Below are 20,475 nucleotides of genomic sequence, written 5' to 3' on the forward strand. Positions count from 1 at the left end.
AGTGAGCTCAAATTACAAGCGACGCCAAGCCTCTCTCTAATCTGTTCTATATCCAGAATCAATTTACGTACAGCCTCGTATTTTTAAAGATTCCTAAGCTCGATACGAGAGTACCCGTAATGAAATTGAAACGATGGAAAAGGCAATTTCAGTCGTTACGGAAATGGCGTTTATGGAATATTCAGCATCGGAAAGTAACGTAATGGAGTACTGAAAGCTGATACTATTCTTGTCCCAAAAGAGATGGTTACATGAAATTACTTTTAAAAGCCCAACGACTCGTGTAGACAGTTTGCAGAGTAACATACTATAAAAGGTATTAGTGACATCGTAACGAATACTGAGGGGGATGATTCAGCTCATGATACTGAGTTGGTATCAAGTGGAACTTCCTGTAGGAAAATTCATGAAAACATTTTAGAATTAAAAATAATTTAATACTTTGGCGATGGAAAATTCCACTGCATTAACTAACACTAAATACAAATTATACCCCGTACAAGTACATACAGTCATGAGCAATATAATGTACCCACTTTAGGACTCTGTCGCACTAACATATTTGACATTTAGTGAGACTTATAGTTCAATTTCTCAAAAAAGTTAATGTGACATGGTACCAAAGTGTATACATAAATGCTCGTGACCGTACAGGTAGCCATAAGAGTATGTATGGATGTTAGTGACACCGTAACGAATACTGAGGGGGCTGATTCAGACCATGATTCTGAGTCGATATCAAGTGGAATTTTCTGTCGGAAAATTCATGAAAGTAGTTTTTTCTAAAACTATTTACAGTTTCAAACTTTTGCGACGGAAAATTCCACTTGATGTCAACTCAAAATTATGATTCATCATCCCTTAGTTTTCGTTACGATGTCACTGACACCTTGTATATCAATGGTTTGACGGGGCTAAGAAGACCAGGATTCGAGTAGAAATTGCTACAAAGTCTAATGAAATACTGTTTATAAAACGTCAAATAATATAAAAATATTCATAAGCGTGTTTATTATACGTGTCTAAATGACGACCCATCTGACCTACAAAAACTTGTTAGTCTGCCTCTGGAACTTGTTTATGTACCTTCTGCGTTTGCGTCATCATCACCAGCCCATTAACGTCCCCACTGCTGGGGCACGGGCCTTCCCTATGGATGGATAGGGAGATCGGGCCTTAAACCACCACGCGGGCCCAGTGCGGATTGGTGGTTATTAACGACTGCTAATGCAGCCGGGACCAACGGCTTAACGTGCCTTCCGAAGCACGGAGGAGCTCCAGATAAAAACTTTTTTTTTGTGGTCACCCATCCTATGACCGGTCTTTGCGAAAGTTGCTTAACTTCAACAATCGCAGACCGAGCGCGTTTACCGCTGCGCCACCGAGCTCCTCAGAGCTGCGTTTGCGTAATCTTTGATAATTATCTAAGACCCAATTTTTTTTTTATTTTGACATGAATTAATCAATTCAAGACTAAAGATGAACTCCGCGCCATGACAATTCATTCAGCGCTTATCGCTATCGACCCACTAGGGTCGATTAATTCTTTCAAATATTTTTCCTCTCAGACGACGCTCTGAGCCGAGGTTCGCGCCCAACTGGGCACCCTCAGGGCTGTTGTCTTAAACGTTGTACCGGGTGAGAGCCTTCAGCGCTCCCCATTTGTCCGGCCAAGTAGTTAATGCCATCTGCGGCAAATCTACAATAAGTCACGTCAAAAAAAAAAAAGCACCATGACAAGTTATAATAATGATGAGGGACTGTCCAGTTGATGTTCATCAAAAACAATATAGATGGCGTTGTACATCTGTAATGTGATAGTTACCTATTTTCTCGTTACTCGGGTACATAATTATTCCAAGATACGCATATAAAAATAATTGTTGCTTGATATTTGGATCACATTATGTATAGAATTATATTGCTACCTATGTAGATTCTCTTTATTTTGATCAGAATAGTAATGAGTGGAAGATGTAAATAAATTAAAGTAGAATTTAGAGGTTTAGAACCTGGGATTCTAACCCGTGACACTACTGAAAAAAGGTATATTTCCATGAAATTCTTCCTAATAGTTATGTTTAGAAGACAGCGGTGGTCTCGTATCTCGCAAGCAAAGTTCAGTAGACCACGGCAATCTAAACATCACTATTCGGAAGAACTTCAGAGCATACCTATTTTCTTTCTAATTGGATCACACCTAGCCACGCCGGTAAACAGGGGGATTATGGCCACATGGAACCGATTCATCTAAGAAAGCAATATTGCTAGTAGATAGTAGACTTAAGAAAAATATTTGATCTGATCTGAAGCGGTCAGGTACGCAGGATATATTAAGGTGCGCAGACGTTCGCGCAAAACGCAGGCGCACACACTCGTCTTACCCCTCCTTGCTTCAGTGGAACGGAAAACCGATACGACTGAAGGAGAGGTCAGGTGATGTGTCTGGCCGACGATAACTATTTGCCCTCTATCGTCGCCCTAGGCCATCCACCTTGCCTTGCTGAGTCGCCAAGTCAGCCAAGCCCTTTTGCATATCTGCATTGCTCACCGTAACAGACTTTATGCGCTTTGCGCGAGGGAAGCGCATACGAAACTTGTTCACCGAAGTAGCAAGCCCCTCATCCAGGTTTAGCCCGTGCGCCGACACGGTTTGCCAGGGTGTGGAGCTGCACGCATCACAGCTACTTGGAGCCACTGGAGAGAGTTTGTGGTCTAACAACAGAATTAACACTTCTCTGTCACTTCCATAGAAGTCGGCTGGCAGAGATAGGCGTTATTAACCCACTACACTTATTTTATGATGTGTGTATAAATGGTATAGATGGAAGAGGAAGGCATAGATTGATGAGATTAGAAGAAGCAAAAGTGGTGTATAAGAATCGTAGTGGAATTCCGTGGTGTCTGTCCCAATTCCCTACCCCTATCTGATGAGTATGTACGTGCCTAAATACTTACTCACTTCATATTGTATCCGCCTCAAACGGAAATAATACCAGGTGTAAAAATATAGGTGTATAAATAAATATTTAGATGTTTATTAGATAAGGGGGTTAAAAACACATCGAAGCAATTCATCTAAGAAAGCAATATTGCTATTTGACATTTGTTTGCATTGCGCACTTACTTTTACATGCGCAAATGTCAAATTGCAATATTGCTTTCTTAGATGAATTGGTTCGATGTGCCCATTTTAACCCTCCAGGTCGTTCAAACACGTGAATGCCCCCAGTTCTCCGTTGACGATGAATTGCGCTTACTTGGCATCGATCCAAATATTTCCCGATACAATCACAACACACTGAGTCGTTAGAACATTCCTAACTCTGTTCTACTAGATATTGGAAGAGTCCCATGACACAATTCACACACACACACACACACACACACTCACACACACGCACACCTTTCATCTTCCTTTTCAAATGTTTAATTGTTATATACCTATACAAGTATGTACTAAATAAGGACAATTTATTTGGCTAATTTGTTATTATCCGTTGGGAACAGGCGCTGCATGCTGAGATACAGGTTTCACCTAGTTCGGCTGCAGAGGCTTATTACCTTACCTGTTATAAATATATAAAAAAAAAAAAACAATTAAAGGAAAAAAAGCCGGTCAAATGCAAGTCGTACTCGGGGTCGGGGTCGTTAGTGATGAATGTATCAAAAAGGTTCTGTTTAGCATTGATATTTCAGCCAGAGACTGCTTAGGCACGCGAAATCTATCGATTGAGTGCCGACGATGGTATGCCAATCATTTTTGTACGAACGGGTCTGTTCGGCCTAGACTGGCCTAGATCTGTCATCTTTTGCGAACCTGTCATAGCTGAGTCTTCAGTTTTCGTATTGAGAATTTCAAAGTTACGTAAGCCCCTTTTATTTCGTTTTGCATCAACACTTTTTAGTATTTTTCTAAACAATTTAAAAATTGTTGTGAATTCAGCTTTACGAGACTGAATGCTGAATCAGTAGCAATATATTTGGATTTGAATTTATTAATCATTTACATATACATATATAAGATAGATATCAACAGTAGTCCACGAAAATCGATGGATAGGTATATGTAATCTTCTATCGTGTGAGTTGTGAGGTGAATTACCAACCTCATCAACCCTGGTATCAGGGTTATTATTGAGTCGCCAAAAGCCCCTGACATGGCTCATATAACGCCTACTTACTTACATCAGTGAGTAGTAACCGGGGCCAACGGCTTAGCGTGCCTTCCGAAGCACGGATCATCTTACTTTCGGACATACAGGTGATCCGCCTGCATTGTCCTAACCAAACTAGGGATCCCAAAGTGATTTTTGTGATCCCACCGGGATTCGAACCCGGGACCTCCGGATCGTGAGCACAACGCTTAACCACTGGACCACGGAGGCAGTAAGATAAAATTAAAAACACGATATTAAAATACTCACTTGTAACCCGCTAAGATGTTCATCAGAGTACTCTTGCCTGCTCCAGAAGGCCCCATGATGGCGGTCAGCTCTCCAGACCTGAACGTTCCATTGATACACTTCAACAGAGCTTTGTACCCTCTCTTTCTCCCTTCACTGACAGAGTAAGAGAGGTCAGAGAACTCTATGTCCACTGGTGGGCGTTTGGGCAGGTGTGTGAGAGTTGCCATTGGCTTCTTCTGGTCTCCAAGGCCGTTGGGAATCTTCGGCACCAGGCCTGTCATTGATGCGCCCGCGCCGCCGTTGCATAGGTTCATTTGTGAGCCACTGGAAAGAAACAGAATAAAAATGTTAAAAATAATCTGCATAGAAACTTACTTAGTGTTAAAAAATTACAGTGCGCAAGTCCGACTTGCAACTACAATGATGTAGGGGATAGGCCCCTCTACCCCTTCGGGGATGCAGGCGTCATGCAATGTTACGATTACCTATTAATACGCGTTCTTTTGAAACATGATATCATTCCGCCGTTTCCATAACAAATGAAAATAAAAAATATATATATTAAAATATTCGATTAAGTACTGTAGTTTTATATTGACAACAAAACAATGCAATATGAAGCTCATACATACAATATTGAATCATAAGAATTTAAATGAGCGATGAATCATGCGCATCGCGCATCTGCAATCAATCTCGGAAACGGAAGCCGCCATATTGATATTTGGCTGAACAAAAAAAACCGTTTCAAATTCACGGTTATAAAAATGTTATGTGACACTGTGGTCCTGTGATTCATCGGCTTGCTTCTCAAACAAGTAGCACTAGTTTGAACCCTGGTACCGGATTTGCACCAATGAGTTATTAATGCAGTTTTTCCTAACACAGTTGGCAGTATAGTCAGTGATACTATAGCTCAGCAGAGTACAAACTCTGCACATACTGGCCTTTCGTTCTGACCGTAATCATTTTAAATTACGAAATTCTCGTTCCATTCCGCATTTCCTTTCATTTTACACTCTTTTGACTCACTGCATCCCCGACCTTCATAAAAACAACACAAGTATTATTATACTGTTTAGGGCCGTGCCCTCTAATTCTTGATTCTTTTGTGAAGTGTGTATATTGTAAACTATGTATATTCCTATACTGTTTGTGAAGTGCTTTTAATAAACTGTATATATTCCTGCTTGCTTCTAATTTATCATCGTTATCACCGATCATTCCCCTACTCTGCCGGCACGTCGGGATACCATATCCTCACCACCCAGCGTGCCGCAATAAGACCACCTATTATTAAGTTGGTTTAACAGAAAGCTCGGTGAAATGTAGGTACTCAGTTCACGATGTACCTCTGACTATCTCAATTGAGATATAGTCGTCTTCTTCTTCTTATCATGTGGGTTGTGAGGTGAATTACCAACCTCATCAACCCTGGTGTCAGGGTTATAATTGAGCCGCCAAAGGCCCCTGATATGGCGTAAGCTTATGTCATATTATTAGGGTTATATTCTTACTCGTTCTCTTCTCTTCTCGTTCTCTATTGATGACTTGTAACTCTGTCTACCCCTATAGGAGTACTAGCGTAACTTTATTGTGAACAGAACAGCAGGCTTAGCACCGTAAGCGCGCGACTATTTCTCGCCTCGACACACGTCACCCGTCACTCTCTCACAGTACTGCACAGAAAGAGACAGATGATCTCTGTCGCGGCGAGAAAGAGTCGCGTGCTTACGGTGCTAAGCCCAGAGAACATCGTAGTCATCACAATAATATTTACGTTTAATTTACGGCTCATCTCAAATATTTTCAAGTTTCACTTCTTAGAAGCAATTTACACACTTTATAACGGTGAGTCAATGACACACAAATCTTCGTGCAAACATGCTTCATAACAAGCGAAATCATTACACTACTCACTAAAGGACATTCTCACTAGGCGACGGTGGTGGCGCTACCAACAAATTTACTGATATTTTTGTATTGTTACTGTCTTCTTCTCTTCTTCTAATCATTTCATTCCCTTTTGGGATGTAGGGTTCGAATCCCGATGGGAAGAAATAAAAAAAAATCCCTTTGTGATCCCTAAGCAAGCGGCAAGCGTTGACGGGATATTGAAAAACGGATATCAGATTAATTTATTTTTTATATACGCATTTCAGAAGAGCCTAATGCGCTGAATCGCGAGAAAATGTAAATAAGATAATATACAAAAAAAAAAACAAGCAATAAAAAAACTATACACAGTAGTACACGAAAAATAACAAAAATAAAATTATTACGTAAACTAACACAAAAAACAGTGGCAGTCACACACACACACACACAAATATACACAGGCCCACACCTCTATCAACCTATTAAATCAATCGACAGTGGGACTAATAGGTTGATTTATGAATTATCATAAATAGGCTGTTTATGTTACGTTCACGTGAGTATATTGATAAAAATAAAAATGTAGAACCACAGTCGACTACGAACCCTATTGGGAATACAAGGTGTTAGTGACATGGTAACGAATACTGATGATTCAAACCATAATTCTGTGTTAATATCAAGTGAAATTTTTCGTCGTATTTTTTTTTTGTTTTTTTTGTTATTATTTTCAATTCTATACTTTTGCGATGGCAAATTCCACTTGAGATTAACCCAGAATAATGAGCTGAAACATCCCCCTCAGTATTTGTTACGATGTCATCATGTACAAGTACATACACGCAGCCATACTAGTAGATAGGGTGTTAGTGACATCGTAACACATAAATACTGAGGGGGATAATTCAGATTTGATATCAAGTGGATTTTCCTGTCAGAAAATTCATGAAAATTTTAGTGTTTTTTTATTATTTTATATTCCATACTTTTCGGACGGAAAATTCCACTTAATATCAACTTTGACTCATGGCCAGATTCATCCCTCAAAGTTTTCGTTACGATGACACTAACACCCTGTATAGTGAGTTTGTGATGTTATGAAATCTGCAAAGCCTTGTAGTTGCGTGCGTGATTTCATACAAAATCAATAACAAGCCACAAATACACAAAGTTTATACCACACATAATACCTCCTACATTTTCTAAAGAAATATTGTATGAAAAAATCATATTTCTCTGTCCAGACAAGCATAACATATAAAGAATGACAGGAGCCAAGTAGAATGATTTATGAAACAAAAAAGTGGATAAAATATTATGTATTTTGTATACACTTTACCACAAAGTAGGTATATTTATAAGGCTTTTTCTCTATTAGGTATATTCAACAATACATCACACATTCGATAACATAACATTTTCAAGTTGTTACAAACGTTTGAACTTTCACCAAATAATGTAAAATATCAATGGAGTATCTATACGTGTTACATCTTTTCAAGAATATTAAGGGTTGGATAATCGACAGGCGTACAATTTATGGAACACACATAAATAGGAAGAAATTTAAACAACCCACTTAAAATTTTATATATTGACCTATCGGCAATGCTAGGGAGGTAGAGAGTTATTACTCGACATAATTAGGTTGGCAGCAGTTTGAGTTGCATATTAGCAAAATACCTATTTGATTCGCCTGGCTTATTCATTAATTCACTCATTCATTCGAAAATTGTCAGCTGTCAATCATCCGTCCCTTTTCTTTTCGGCGAATATGAAAATAACAGGTATAATCTAAAATCAAATTAGAAAGCGTCTGCAGGAATTAGGATAAATGTCTACAGTTTACATACATTTTTCCACCATAACAACCGTAAGCGCGACAAAATTCTATATCTATAACAACATTTATGTCTTTGCGCTGGTGACGTTTATTTGTACTCCACCTGACGCATCCAGAAACCACTCAGCAATATTGATGGCCAACAAATAAACGCCTACGTAATATCGTCATTATTCCATTCTCCCGCAGTACCTACACACATCTTCTATCGTGTGGATTGTGAGGTGAATTACCAACCCCATCAACCCTGGTGTCAGGGTTATTACAGAACCGCCAAAGGCCCCTGACATCACTCATATAACAACTACTTACTTAAATCAGTAAGTAGTAACCGGTATCAACGGCTTAACGTGGACAATCAGGGGATAACCCTGTAATGTCCTAACCAAACTAGTGACCGCAAAGTAATTTTTATGATATGTCACCACCGGTAGGTAATCGAACCCGGGACCTCCGGATCGTGAGCCCAACGCTCAACCACTGGACGTCAATATGACTAAAATGATACAAGATCTCACGGTTACAATATGTCACCGGAAGCAAAAAACACGTCTTGAGAGATTCGGCCAATAGTCGTAGGACGGTTTGTAGGGAGTGCTGGTAATTATAATAAAACCCCACACAAATAATTGAATGAACTATTACATAGGATATTATATTAAATTACAAGATCCAAACATTGAGACGCGATGGTTTGCTCGCGCTAGAGATGTGACTGACCATAAATGGTAGACTATTAGGTATGTCCCATACACGGTTGTCCTCATAAACATTTTTCGTTGCATTTATTTAACAAAAGTTCGAAACTACGGTAAACTACGGTAACGGTACCAATCGCGGCGCGAGCGATAGCGCAAGCATACATACCCCACTGTTCTCAAAATTTCTTCCTTGTTTTCCAAGAATCCGTATTTCATCTAGAAAATCCATACTCTGGCTTCCGCGGAAGCGGCGTGGTATAGCGGGAATAACTAAATACGTCGCATAGTACATGAGTTTGGCATCGTGCCAACTTAACGATTACGAAACTGTTTTGATGGAATCTTTTGGACATAGTGTATCATAATATAAAACAAAGTCACTTTTTCTGTGCCTATATCCATATGTACGCTTAAATCTTTAAAACTACGCAACGGATTTCTATGCGGTTTTTTTTTAATAGATAGAGTGATTCAAGAGGAAGGTTTATAATATATGTATAATAACACCCATTAAATAGTGGAGAAATGCTGTTAGTTTTGAGGTTTTCAATGTGATGTAGTAAATAATTTCATTTTTTCCTCAGCTTTGCACCCGAGCGAAGCCGGGGCGGGTCGCTAGTACCTTATATAGTTCAGAGGTTCAGTGGCACTCTCAAGAAATGTAATTGTACTGCTGTTAATTCTAAAGCTACGTGTCTACTAGAGCTAAATTAAAACTACCGTACTGCAATGTAGGGGGGTGGGAAGAATAATACACTCTTTGTATCCTGATATGTAACTGATACATTGATATTTAAGATGGTCCTTTGATACAGCACAATACTTCTCTCTGCTGCTATTTTTTTTTTGACTGAAGTGTTCGGTGTCGCGAGCTGATTGGCTGCCTCTATGGCTAGTGTAATCGGGTCGTCGAGGTGGTATATTACGGCCTTCGGACGCCGATACTTTACCGTCCCTAAGCGGGATGTATTCGGAAGCCGCAACTACCAGGGGATTTGAGTGGTGCGGAGCAGAATCGAAAAAACGTATTGAAGTTAATTTGAGCCATTGGGCAATGGTTGGCAGATCTAGGTCAATGTGCAGGTTTTCATTGCGAAGGAACCACGGAGCTCCCGTGGCTTTCCGCATGAAACGATTTTGTATTACCTGTAGACGGTGAATTTGAGAGGGACTCGCGTGAGGGAAAACTACCCCTGCATGATCGGACGGAGCAGCAGCTCTCTGCTGCTACTGTCCGTATATGGTACAACTATTCTGGTTATTGCTTAATGTTTTATGCTTTCTATTAGCTATTATTTTTTGGACTACCTCATACGCTTCAGAATTTTATGCTTTTTATTTATCGTTACAGGTACGTAAACATTCACGGCTCTACCACAAAATAATATTTAGAATATTAAGAATGAAAGCCAAAGAAAGTTCAAGCGAATTATTTGAAAATCGGAATCACTTTTGCTTAACATTCCACTTAAACAGTGTCTAAGTGTTATTCACCGCATTGTCATAAAACCATTATTTACCTTATTAAAACAAAATTAGATGTGTATCTATAATTAAAAATATGCTAATTATAATATCCTTGAAGAAATCGTTTGGTAAGGTAGATACGTTCTCCCGGTATCGGAATGTTAAGTCTGAAAACTTTGAAATTAATTTACTTCTGCAAAAGTTTTATAAGTACTGTAAGAAACCGTAATTTATATGAAGGGCGAAAAATAATGGAAAAGTAAGTTTTCTACGCAACCAAAATATTTACTTACTCAGACCAAGACAAACAATCTCGTATTGCGAAAACAAATCATTCGATATTGTATACACAGAAACCAAAGGCTCATAAATAATTCACCTCCAATTCTAATACTCGGATAAAAGGTAATTTACCAATACGAGTACCTACGTTGTTGGAGGCGTTAACAATAATATTTGCAAACAAACTGAAAATGAAACTTGAGTTTATGAAAGTAAATCTAAACACGTCATTATAGTAGAATAATTAACTTCTGCACGTTCTGCACGGCAAACACTCCGCGAGCAGCGCGACATAAATCAAGGATTTAGACCACGAAATAGAAAAAAAAGTTAGAAGGGCCAATGGAGTTCGAAACGCGTGCCATAGTATATACTTCAACTTTGCACTCCAATCGTCCGCAAACTTTACGACGCACGGAGCTCCGCGAAAATATATTAATAGGTCGTTTAGTATAATATAACCTACAGGACAATAAGTCAAATATCAACTATCATGCAAGGAGATCATTTCTTATCATAGAAAAGCTAGAAACCTTAGTACTGTTGAACCGGCGAAAGCGGTTCTCATCATACAAAATGCGTGTTAGGGCCTTTCTAAGCCCTTTCTTCTATTCCGTGATTTCGACCAATAGATGCAGCGAATGCTATCTACATGGATAGACGTCGTAACGTTCACTTGGCCCTTCCAACCTCTTTCTTTTATTCCGTGGACGACACCCAGACAGATGCGCTTGTACGATAACGTCAATGTGTAGTGTCTGTGTAAAAAGAGGTTTTTTATCCACAAATGTGGTCAATTACTGCATGAGCAATATGGCCGCCTGATGTGCCTTTCTGTATCTGTTGTGCTTATTTCTGTATCTTTTGTCCATTATGCTCAAAAAGTATTTTATCAAATCAAATCAAATACAGGGTGTTAGTGACATCGTAACGAAAACTTCGAGGTATGATTCAGGCCATGATTCTGAGTTGATATCAAGTGGAATTTTCCGTCGCAAAATTCATGTTATTTTTAGTTTTTTGAATTATTTTCAATTCTATACTATTGCGATCGAAAATTCCAATTGATATTAACTCAGAAATTAAAAGTAAACTAAAGTAATTTAGTAGTGTAGTTTGGGTAGTTTTATCAATCTATCTAAAATTTATTTTCTCATGATAGGCGACCATTTGACAAACAATCTCACTCGATGGTAAGTGATAACGTAGTTGAGGATTTGATGTGGTGGTGGTGATACACGATTACCTATTTAGGTAGTTATTCTATTAAAAAAAAACATTTTAGGTTTTAGGAAGTAATTAAGTGGAATTATGCACACTGCTAGGGAGTGGAATTCTCTGCCGTCTTCTGTATTTCCGAATGCATATAACCCGGGTGCTTTTAAGGCCAGAGTGAACAGGCACCTTCTGCGAGCTCGATCTTAGGCCTTATTAATGCCTTCGGGCAAGTCTGGGGCCAAGAGCAAACCAATCAGAGGTAAAAAGAACCCGTAGTGTCTGCCTCTACCATAGGGGAATAGGCGTGGTAAATTCGTATGTAAGTATTATATTAATACAAGTTCATTACACTTAGCTAATCAATACGGTGTTCCATATTTCTAGTTTCTAGTAAGTTCTACAGAGGAGGTTCTGCATGTGAAATTAAAAAAGTTTCCAACTCGCTTACCCTGGTAAATAAATGCAGTCTAGATAAAAATGTTAATGTCTGCGCTCGTCGAGAGTTCGTGAGATACTGGCAAAATTTATCACGCGACAGTTTAGCAGTTACTTACTCCGAGAAATTTGTTAAGCATTTTTCGCGGGTTTTGACTAGGGATGACCCGTGGTAGTCAGAAGAACGCTTGACTCTCACTACAAGGTCGCAGGTTCAAATCTCAGCACGGGCATAAACCAACGATTTTCTTATTTGTTCTCGAATCCACGTTTGGATCAAATGTTTATCACGTGCTCAGCGGTGAAAGAAAACAACGTGAGGATTATTTAAAGGATATTTCTGAGAAATGCATTTTCGGAGGTATGTGATTTCAGAACAGTGTATGTGACCTAACCTGTATTGGGTTAGTTAGTAGGTTACTTTACTGAATTATAAAATCCTCTCCGTTCCAACCTCGTGTGAATAAAGTAATAAACCTAAGTAGATTATGTCATTTAACTTTCTACTTTTCTAACGTTATAACATTATTTTAGAGTAGATATGTACGTAAATTACATGTGTATGAACATAGAAAGAAAAATATATTTTATCACTACATAGTATAAAACAAAGTCGCTTTTTCTGTCCTCTTGTACGCTTAAATCTTTAAAACTACGCAACGGATTTTGATGCGGTTTTTTTTAATAGATAGAGTAATTCAACAGGAAGGTTTATATGTATAATAACATCTATTAAATAGTGGAGAAATGCTGTTATTTTTGAGATTTTTAATGTGATGTCGTAAATAATTTCATTTTTTCCTCAGCATTGCACCCGAGCGAAGCAAGTACGTAGTGGATAATTTGTAATAATAATATTTAAACCATAATTATAATAATTAAAATGTCTATTTAAAGTATCTATTTTTGAATATAACGATGTGTAATTTAAAAAATTTCTAAAATACGCTGGAAGCAAATGTAGACAATAAATGAATGTAGAAGGCCGTGATAGCCCAGTTGGTAGAACGCTTGACTCTCACTTTGAGGTCGCACGTTCGAATCCCAGCATAGGCCTAAACCAACGATTTTACAATTTATTTTCGAAGTCTAGTTTGACTCATCAATTATTATCACGTGGTAAGGAAATCGTGGCTCACATTCCCGAAAAATGCATTTTCGGAGGTATGTGACCTAACCTTTATTGAGCTGGTTTTCCCTTCGTGGGTTGGAAGGTCGGACAGGCAGTCGCTTCTCTAAAAAACCGGGCCTATCAAATCTTCAGGTTAGGTAAGCGGACCCTGTGAAAAACGGAATAACGCTAGGGCGATGATGATGATGACGTTGGAAGCAAATGTCTAGGCATTAAGTGACCAGCACTTATTGAGCACCATTTCAACCTAAAATACGCCGACGATATACGAGTGACCGGCGATTCAACTTTATCTTTCTAAAACTTTTACTTGCTATATCTATCAACTTTTATTGAGGGCAAACTTACAAAGGTCAAACAACCATTATATAAAACATGTAAAAATGTCATCTGAGTGTGTTACGATATTGCGATACGTATTCAGACCTTCCTAACTTCTTAACCCGTCCGAAAGGCTCAAAAGGTCACTGGGTATTTTCCGCTGTGTAACTTTTGTGACCCTCAGCCTGGTTACATAGTCAAGTTGATGGTAAGCTCGGTTCATAAGCGCGCTGATAAACCGCGCGACTGTGTAACCCATAACCCATGTAAGCCATATGTTACCATTGGTGTAACCTGATAATAAATATCAGTGCGGTTCACACAGTTGCACGGTAACGAGTATTGACCATAAAATACATACATACATAAACTCACGCCCATAATCCCTAACGGGGTGAGCAGAGCCGCCAGTAATCAAAAGCAACTTGCAGCCACTGTTGATACGATGTCGTAAGCTGGATATGATAAACCTTATGGTGATAAGGGATCAGCCTATCGCCCATGAGTCCATCATGTTAGAGGACACAATCCCCATGTCGGTATTTCCGACATGCCCGGGAAGACAAACAGCTGAACGTATTCTATGTTTTTTATTTGCTCCCAGAACAGCATAGAAGCACTGTTGACCATAAGGGTCATAATTCATCATCATCATCAATTTAAGAGCCACGCTCTTGTCGGTGTAGCATTTTCCATTCCAGTCTATCAAAGGCCAATTCCTTGACTTCCCTATAAGACACGACGTTAACCTTTTCTTTAATCTGTTCCATGTAAGCTCTTCTTGGTCTTCCCCTTCCTCTCTTTCCTTCTAGCTTTCCTTCTATGATGTTTTTAATGAATTCGTCGTGTCTTATTAGGTGTCCAAGGGTCATAATTGTCCCACTAAGATACCATAGTGGTAACATAGTGGACACAAGTAACACAACACGAACCAATTGTTCATGTATATCGGCAGAGCTGAACGCGCGCGCATGGCATCTCCCGTCTATAATTTCTCTGGTCGTCGCCTCGTCAGTGTCTACGACCACGTTCAGGTACCTACTAGCTGCCGGAAAAACAAACATATGACAATGTACTGAGCGTTCTCGGCGAAGCGTTTTTGCAGGAGTTCATTTGAATTGTAGCGACACATATGGCGGGTGACGTGGCGGGCGACGTGGCGTAGGTGACGCGGCGGGCGACGCGGCGTAGGTGACGCGGCGTAGGTGAGACGGCGGGCGACACGGCAAGTGACGCGGTGGGTGACGTGGTCAGAACCGATATGTCACTAAACTGCGCGCGCTGCTGCCTGCATGAACGAAGAAAACGCTTGACGCCTCCCGCACTGCGCCGTTTTGTTGGTCGCGCCATCAACAAAATGTATAAAATTGACACTTGGTGTCCTGTTAGTTCTGCGACCAACAAGATACCGACGACCTTAGAGAGATTAAAGACGGGAGTTGACGCGCACACGCCTCCATATATAAACTATATGAACAATCGGTTTCATGTTTTATTTTTTGTGTGACGTTTTTGTTTTGATAAGCGTTTATATTATAAAGAAGTTGATTGCCTCATATGAGCGCGCGGCAGTGAGTAGATGTGAATCTTCCCCTAAAAAGTGACGAAAAAAAATACAGTAAAAAAACTAACCCAAAAGCAACTCGTCTGTAATTTCTCTTATTACGATTTTGCCAATGACCCTGAATACAATCAGTAATTAAGATCTGTCGATTACAGGCGTGCTGTGAAACGATCCTCTAATTATGATAATACGGTATTAACTGGTACTGTCTAATCGAGTGAACTAGTAACGGCCGATAAGACTGGTTGTATCAAGACTAAGATCGCTGATTAGTCACTAATGACATGTGTAAAGTACAAAATTACGGATCGTGAGTAAGCCTAGTAAGAGTAAGAGAAAAAAGGCAAATATTGAGAGTTATTGAGGACAGAAGAAGATGGTTGGATACTTAATAAGACACGACGAATTTATTAAAAACATCATAAAAGGGAACCTACAAGGAAAGAGAGGAAGGGAAAGACCAAGAAGAGCTTACATGGAACAGATTAAAGAGAAGGCGAACTTCGTGTCTTATAAGGAAGTGAACGAATTGGTCTTTGATAGGCAAGAATGGAGAATGCTACACCGACAAGAGCGTGGCTCTTAAATTAGTGATGAGTAAGCCTGCCTGTCAGACCCTGAGCTTCAACCTGAGGGCAGCAGTAACTGTCAGTACTGTTCAGAGGCGGAGGACAGGAGTCCTAGTACGGGTTTGAAATACACTACGCGCCATCACACTCGCGTCAGAGTACTGCGGGGCGGAAGGCAAGAGAGAAGCCACTGCCCTATTTTTCCCTAAAAAGTAGCATGGAGAATGCTACATAGGCAAGTGATGAGTAAGTCTGGACTCTGAACCATATAGAACGGACAGTCTCCGCCCTATATGGCCCAGATGCAAAAATGCGTTGTAAAATTAGTATGAAGTATCCGGGCTGTGCTCTGGATTAGCCCAGCACTCTGGGGCCAGACCTTTAGTAGATCGGTGGCGGTATGAAGCGTACTCCACGATACTCCACTGCGAATTTTAAAACGATTTGTTAGAGCGATCGTCGTCTTAACGCCTCTAACGGCTCTAAAACGTATGAAACGAGAAAATATGTATATTTTTCTGAAATCCTTCCGAATAGTGATGTTTAAGAGATAGCCGTGGTCTTATATGCCAATTTGTCCTAAACGTTTGCTTATCACGGCATACGACCATGCCTATCACTACATAGTATAAAACAAAGTCGCTTTTTCTGTCCATATATCCCTATGTACGCTTAAATCTTTATAACTACGACACCACGGTATTTTTAACAACAACGGTATTTTGATGCGGTTTTTTTTAATGGATAGAGTGATTCAAGATGAAGGTTTATACGTATAATAACATCCATAAATAGTGGAAAAATACTATTATTTTTGAGGTTTTTATATCGTAAATAATTTTATTTTTTCATCAGCATTGCACCCGAGCGAAGTAGGGCGGGTCGCTAATATACTAAACATCACAATTACAGAGAAAATGTGTTTTTTCGTAGTCGGGTTTTAGTTTTTAAACTTTTATTTTATTTTTTTGTATGTACCGCTATTTTTCCCCTGGCATGGGCCAGGGACTTTATCTAGCTGTACACGGACGTTTATAATTATTTTTTATTTACTTTCTTTTCAGACCTTGCTCTGGTGGATGGCTGTGAGTAAGTACCTTTTAACTTATCACAATTGATTTTTAATAATTATTGATAATTGTACCGCCGAACCCACACGATAAAAGTTTAGCTATCTGATTAGTTTATGCATATATGTAAGTAGTATATTCTATAGACCATCACTGATTTAAAGAGAACAACCGTTAAACTATCAAAATCAATAAACAGCTCCATACCCAAGGATCAGTTAAACGAAATGGCACTCTATTCCATTAATTTAGTGGCCATTATTCTCCATCATAACAATAGCTAGCTAGACACCGCTGACCTGGCTTCACCAAGCCTATCTTTTGCCAAATTGCTGCTTTTTGCTGCCAAAACGCAACCATTTCTCTCACGTCCCAATATTATACTGTTCTAAATTATCTATGGAACTACGAGAATCTTCGAATCCCGTTCCCCTGGGATTCCCAGGAACTCTTCGATTTGGCGGAGAAAATTACACGATATTTCGTATAGCAGCATTGGAATTGGATATTCAAAATGTCTTCCTTTCTGCTTTCCTTTGCAAATTGTTGCTATGTACCTAAGGCGATTCTCACACTGCCCCGCATGATGCAGAGTTGCGCGTGTATGCGTGTTCTTCCGTTGCTTGTAAGTATCTCCGTTTGTATTGAAAACACGCACAGTCTAACACACAGAAAATGCATCCGCATGAACGCGTGTGGAACGGAAGAACACGCATCCACGCGCTACGATGCATCTTGCGGGGCAGTGTGAGAACCGCCTAATACTTTCTGAAACTATCTTTTAAAAGTTGTTTCATTACCTATAGGAAAGGCAACTCAGCTCATTCATAAAAACAATGGAATCAATAATTACTTTTTTCAATTCATCATCATCATCATGATGACGATGAGGACACGACGAAAACGAATATTGATGATGTCATTATCTAACACCACCAATTCATAATATCATTAGGATAAAGATTACGAGTATTTTGAAATTCGAAGCCATCTCATGCGACCAAGATAAAACCTCGAATGTGTCAAAACTTTTAACTTCATTAACAAGATGGGTGTGTCTCTTAACGACTTTGGAGTTTCCTTTCACGTCCTTCTCGACTTCTAACTTATAATCCGTGTCAAATTGAAGGACACTACTCTATAACATAGAGTTTCAAAGTCAACTTATACTTTATATTAAATAACATTACGAGTCTCACATTCAGCGCTTATCAGTATCGATTATTTTTTTCAAATATACAGGGCGTTAGTGAAATCGTAACTAAAACATTGAGAGGTGACATTTTCCGTCGCAAAAGTATAGAACTAAAAATTATTTAAAAAAGTAAAAATTTTCATGAATTTTCCAACAGGATATTCCACTTGATATCAACTTAGAATCATAGTCGGAATCATCCCCGTCAATATTTGTTACGGTGTCACTACCAACCATACCTTCTTGTATGGCAACGGAAAATTCCACTTGATATCAACTCAGAATCATAGTCTGAATCATCCCCCTTAGTATTCGTTACGATGCCACTAACGCCCTGTATAATTCTGTCAGACGACGCCGTGAGCCAGGGTTGGCACCCAACTGGCTGTTGTTTAAATTTTGTATCGGGTGAGAGGGAAAATCTACAATAAGTCACGTCAAAAATGGCCATAACGCGTTTCATCGGTCACGATCACACGACACACACACGATCGGAGACGATCGGACACGATCGGTAACGGCCTCCGTGGTCCGGTGGTTAAGTGTTGTGATCAGGATCCGGAGGTCCCGGGTTCGAATCCCGGTGGAGACAAATGACATTACAGGCTGATCACCTGATTGGTCCAAAAAGTAAATAGATCCGTGTTTCGGAAGGCACGTTAAGCCGTTGGTCCCGGTTATTACTTACTGATGTAAGTACGTAGTCGTTACATGAGCCGTGTCAGGGGCCTATGGCGGCTCAGTAATAACCCTGACACTAGGGTTGATGGGGTTGGTAATTCACCTCACAAACCACACGATAGAAGAAGATCGGTCACGATGCGCAGTCACGAGTTCTTCGAACTGGACAATCACGGTTTTCACCAACTCAAATGTGTCTTAAAAGTAAAATTGTTCCTTACCCTAGTAGTTGTCCATTATTGAGCTGCTCCGGCGGAGACTTGACTGAGAACATGACCTTGTCACTGAGCTCCCCTCTGCTCCCCCTGCCCATCAGCGGAAGGTGGATCTGGGTGCCTTTCGACTCCATCTTCATGCCGGTCGTCATCGTTGCATTACCATCATGTACTGGAAGGTTCTGGAACGAAGAAAAACAAAATAAGGATGTTTCTAATATATATTTGGGCGGTTTGGGACCTAGAAGAACGTACAGTGCACAAATTGTGAATGTACTTAGAAAAGAACCGGCGTGCGTGTATGAAGTGTCTCTAATCGCCGATTTTGTAGAGGAGACTTTAGAAAATATCCCGCCTCCAGAGCGCTCAAAGAAGATATCGGCTATACAGTCGTGAGTAATATCATGTACCCACGTTAGAACCCTGTCGCACTACCATATTGGACATTTAATGAGACTTACGGTTTAATTTGTCAAAATAGTTAATGTGACATGGCCTCAAAGTGTATACATATTAGTGCTCGTGACCGTACATGCACTAAGCCGTTGGTCCCGGTTACTACTTACTAATGTAAGTATATAGTCGTTACATGCGCCATGCCAGGGGCCTTTGGCGGCTCAAAAATAACCCTGCCACTAGGGTTGATGAGGTTGGTATTCCACCTCACAACCCACACAGTGTGAAATGAGAAGAAAAAGATGCACTAAGCTTCACTGAAAATACTAAGTTTAGATATTTTGATTATAATGCAGGCAAGCCCAGTTGGACGATCAAGCGTTCTTCTCATTGTGACGTTCCAGGTTTGAATCCCAGCACGGGCCTAAACCAACGATTTTCAAATTTGTTTTCACATGTTGAATCATTAATGAGCGGCGAAGGAAAACATCGTGAGGAAACCCACATTCCTCCAGAAATGCGTTTCGGAGGTATGTGACCTAACCTGTATTGCGCTGGTTTTTCAGTCGCTCCTGTATGTATAAAACCGGATCAATCAAAACTTCATGTTAGGTAAGCGGACCCTGTGAAAAACAAGATAACGCTAGGGTGAAATAAGAGAAAGAAAAATTCTAGAAGTGTGTATACTGAGTGACTCCGCTCGGTATGCTCTGTAGCGAAGCCACTTTAATTCGTATTTTCTTTCTCATTATAGAACGTACGCATAAAATCTTTTCACGTACACTATGTACTTATTACGTACATTAAACTGTATCGATTTCAACTCAATTGAAAGTGGTGGCCCCGCGACGGAGCATCACACAAATGAACGGTGCTAGTACAAATAAATTAAAGATTAGGTTTCAAAGTGATATCTCCAACTATCGACCGACGGATATTCTAGGACGAAACCCAGCTAGTTGACATCCCGACCGTGTCGTTGAAGTCGACAAAGAGGTCACGTAGTGTCTAACATGATGAGTATCGTGTCTACCATGTGGGAATAGACAATGAGTTGGAAACCTAGAACTATCTATTAAGTACAATATTTCAATGTCGT

The 20,475-nt window shown here is 39.8% G+C and overlaps 2 protein-coding genes across 3 annotated transcripts in view; one reads left to right on the forward strand and one right to left on the reverse strand.

The window, feature by feature from the left end:
* Positions 1–20,475, forward strand: part of LOC126368174 (GRIP and coiled-coil domain-containing protein 1) — a 235,441-nt gene that overhangs the window by 116,846 nt on the left and 98,120 nt on the right. Inside the window, exon 2 of the mRNA XM_050012064.1 lies at positions 16,884–16,908. Coding sequence (XP_049868021.1) covers positions 16,899–16,908 — 10 coding nt within the window. The 5' untranslated portion in view covers positions 16,884–16,898. The remainder of the gene's footprint in view (positions 1–16,883; positions 16,909–20,475) is intronic.
* Positions 1–20,475, reverse strand: part of LOC126368170 (ATP-binding cassette sub-family G member 1) — a 56,938-nt gene that overhangs the window by 15,840 nt on the left and 20,623 nt on the right. For both annotated transcript variants that reach the window (XR_007566549.1, XM_050012058.1), the window contains exons 2-3: positions 18,987–19,162; positions 4,428–4,733 (exon numbers count right to left, since the gene is read on the reverse strand). Coding sequence is in view for 1 of the 2 variants with exons in the window: in XM_050012058.1 (XP_049868015.1) it covers positions 4,428–4,733; positions 18,987–19,132 (452 nt within the window). In the remaining variant the exon portion in view is untranslated. The remainder of the gene's footprint in view (positions 1–4,427; positions 4,734–18,986; positions 19,163–20,475) is intronic.

This window comes from Pectinophora gossypiella, chromosome 7 (assembly GCF_024362695.1).
Source record: "Pectinophora gossypiella chromosome 7, ilPecGoss1.1, whole genome shotgun sequence".
NCBI lineage: Eukaryota > Metazoa > Arthropoda > Insecta > Lepidoptera > Gelechiidae > Pectinophora > Pectinophora gossypiella.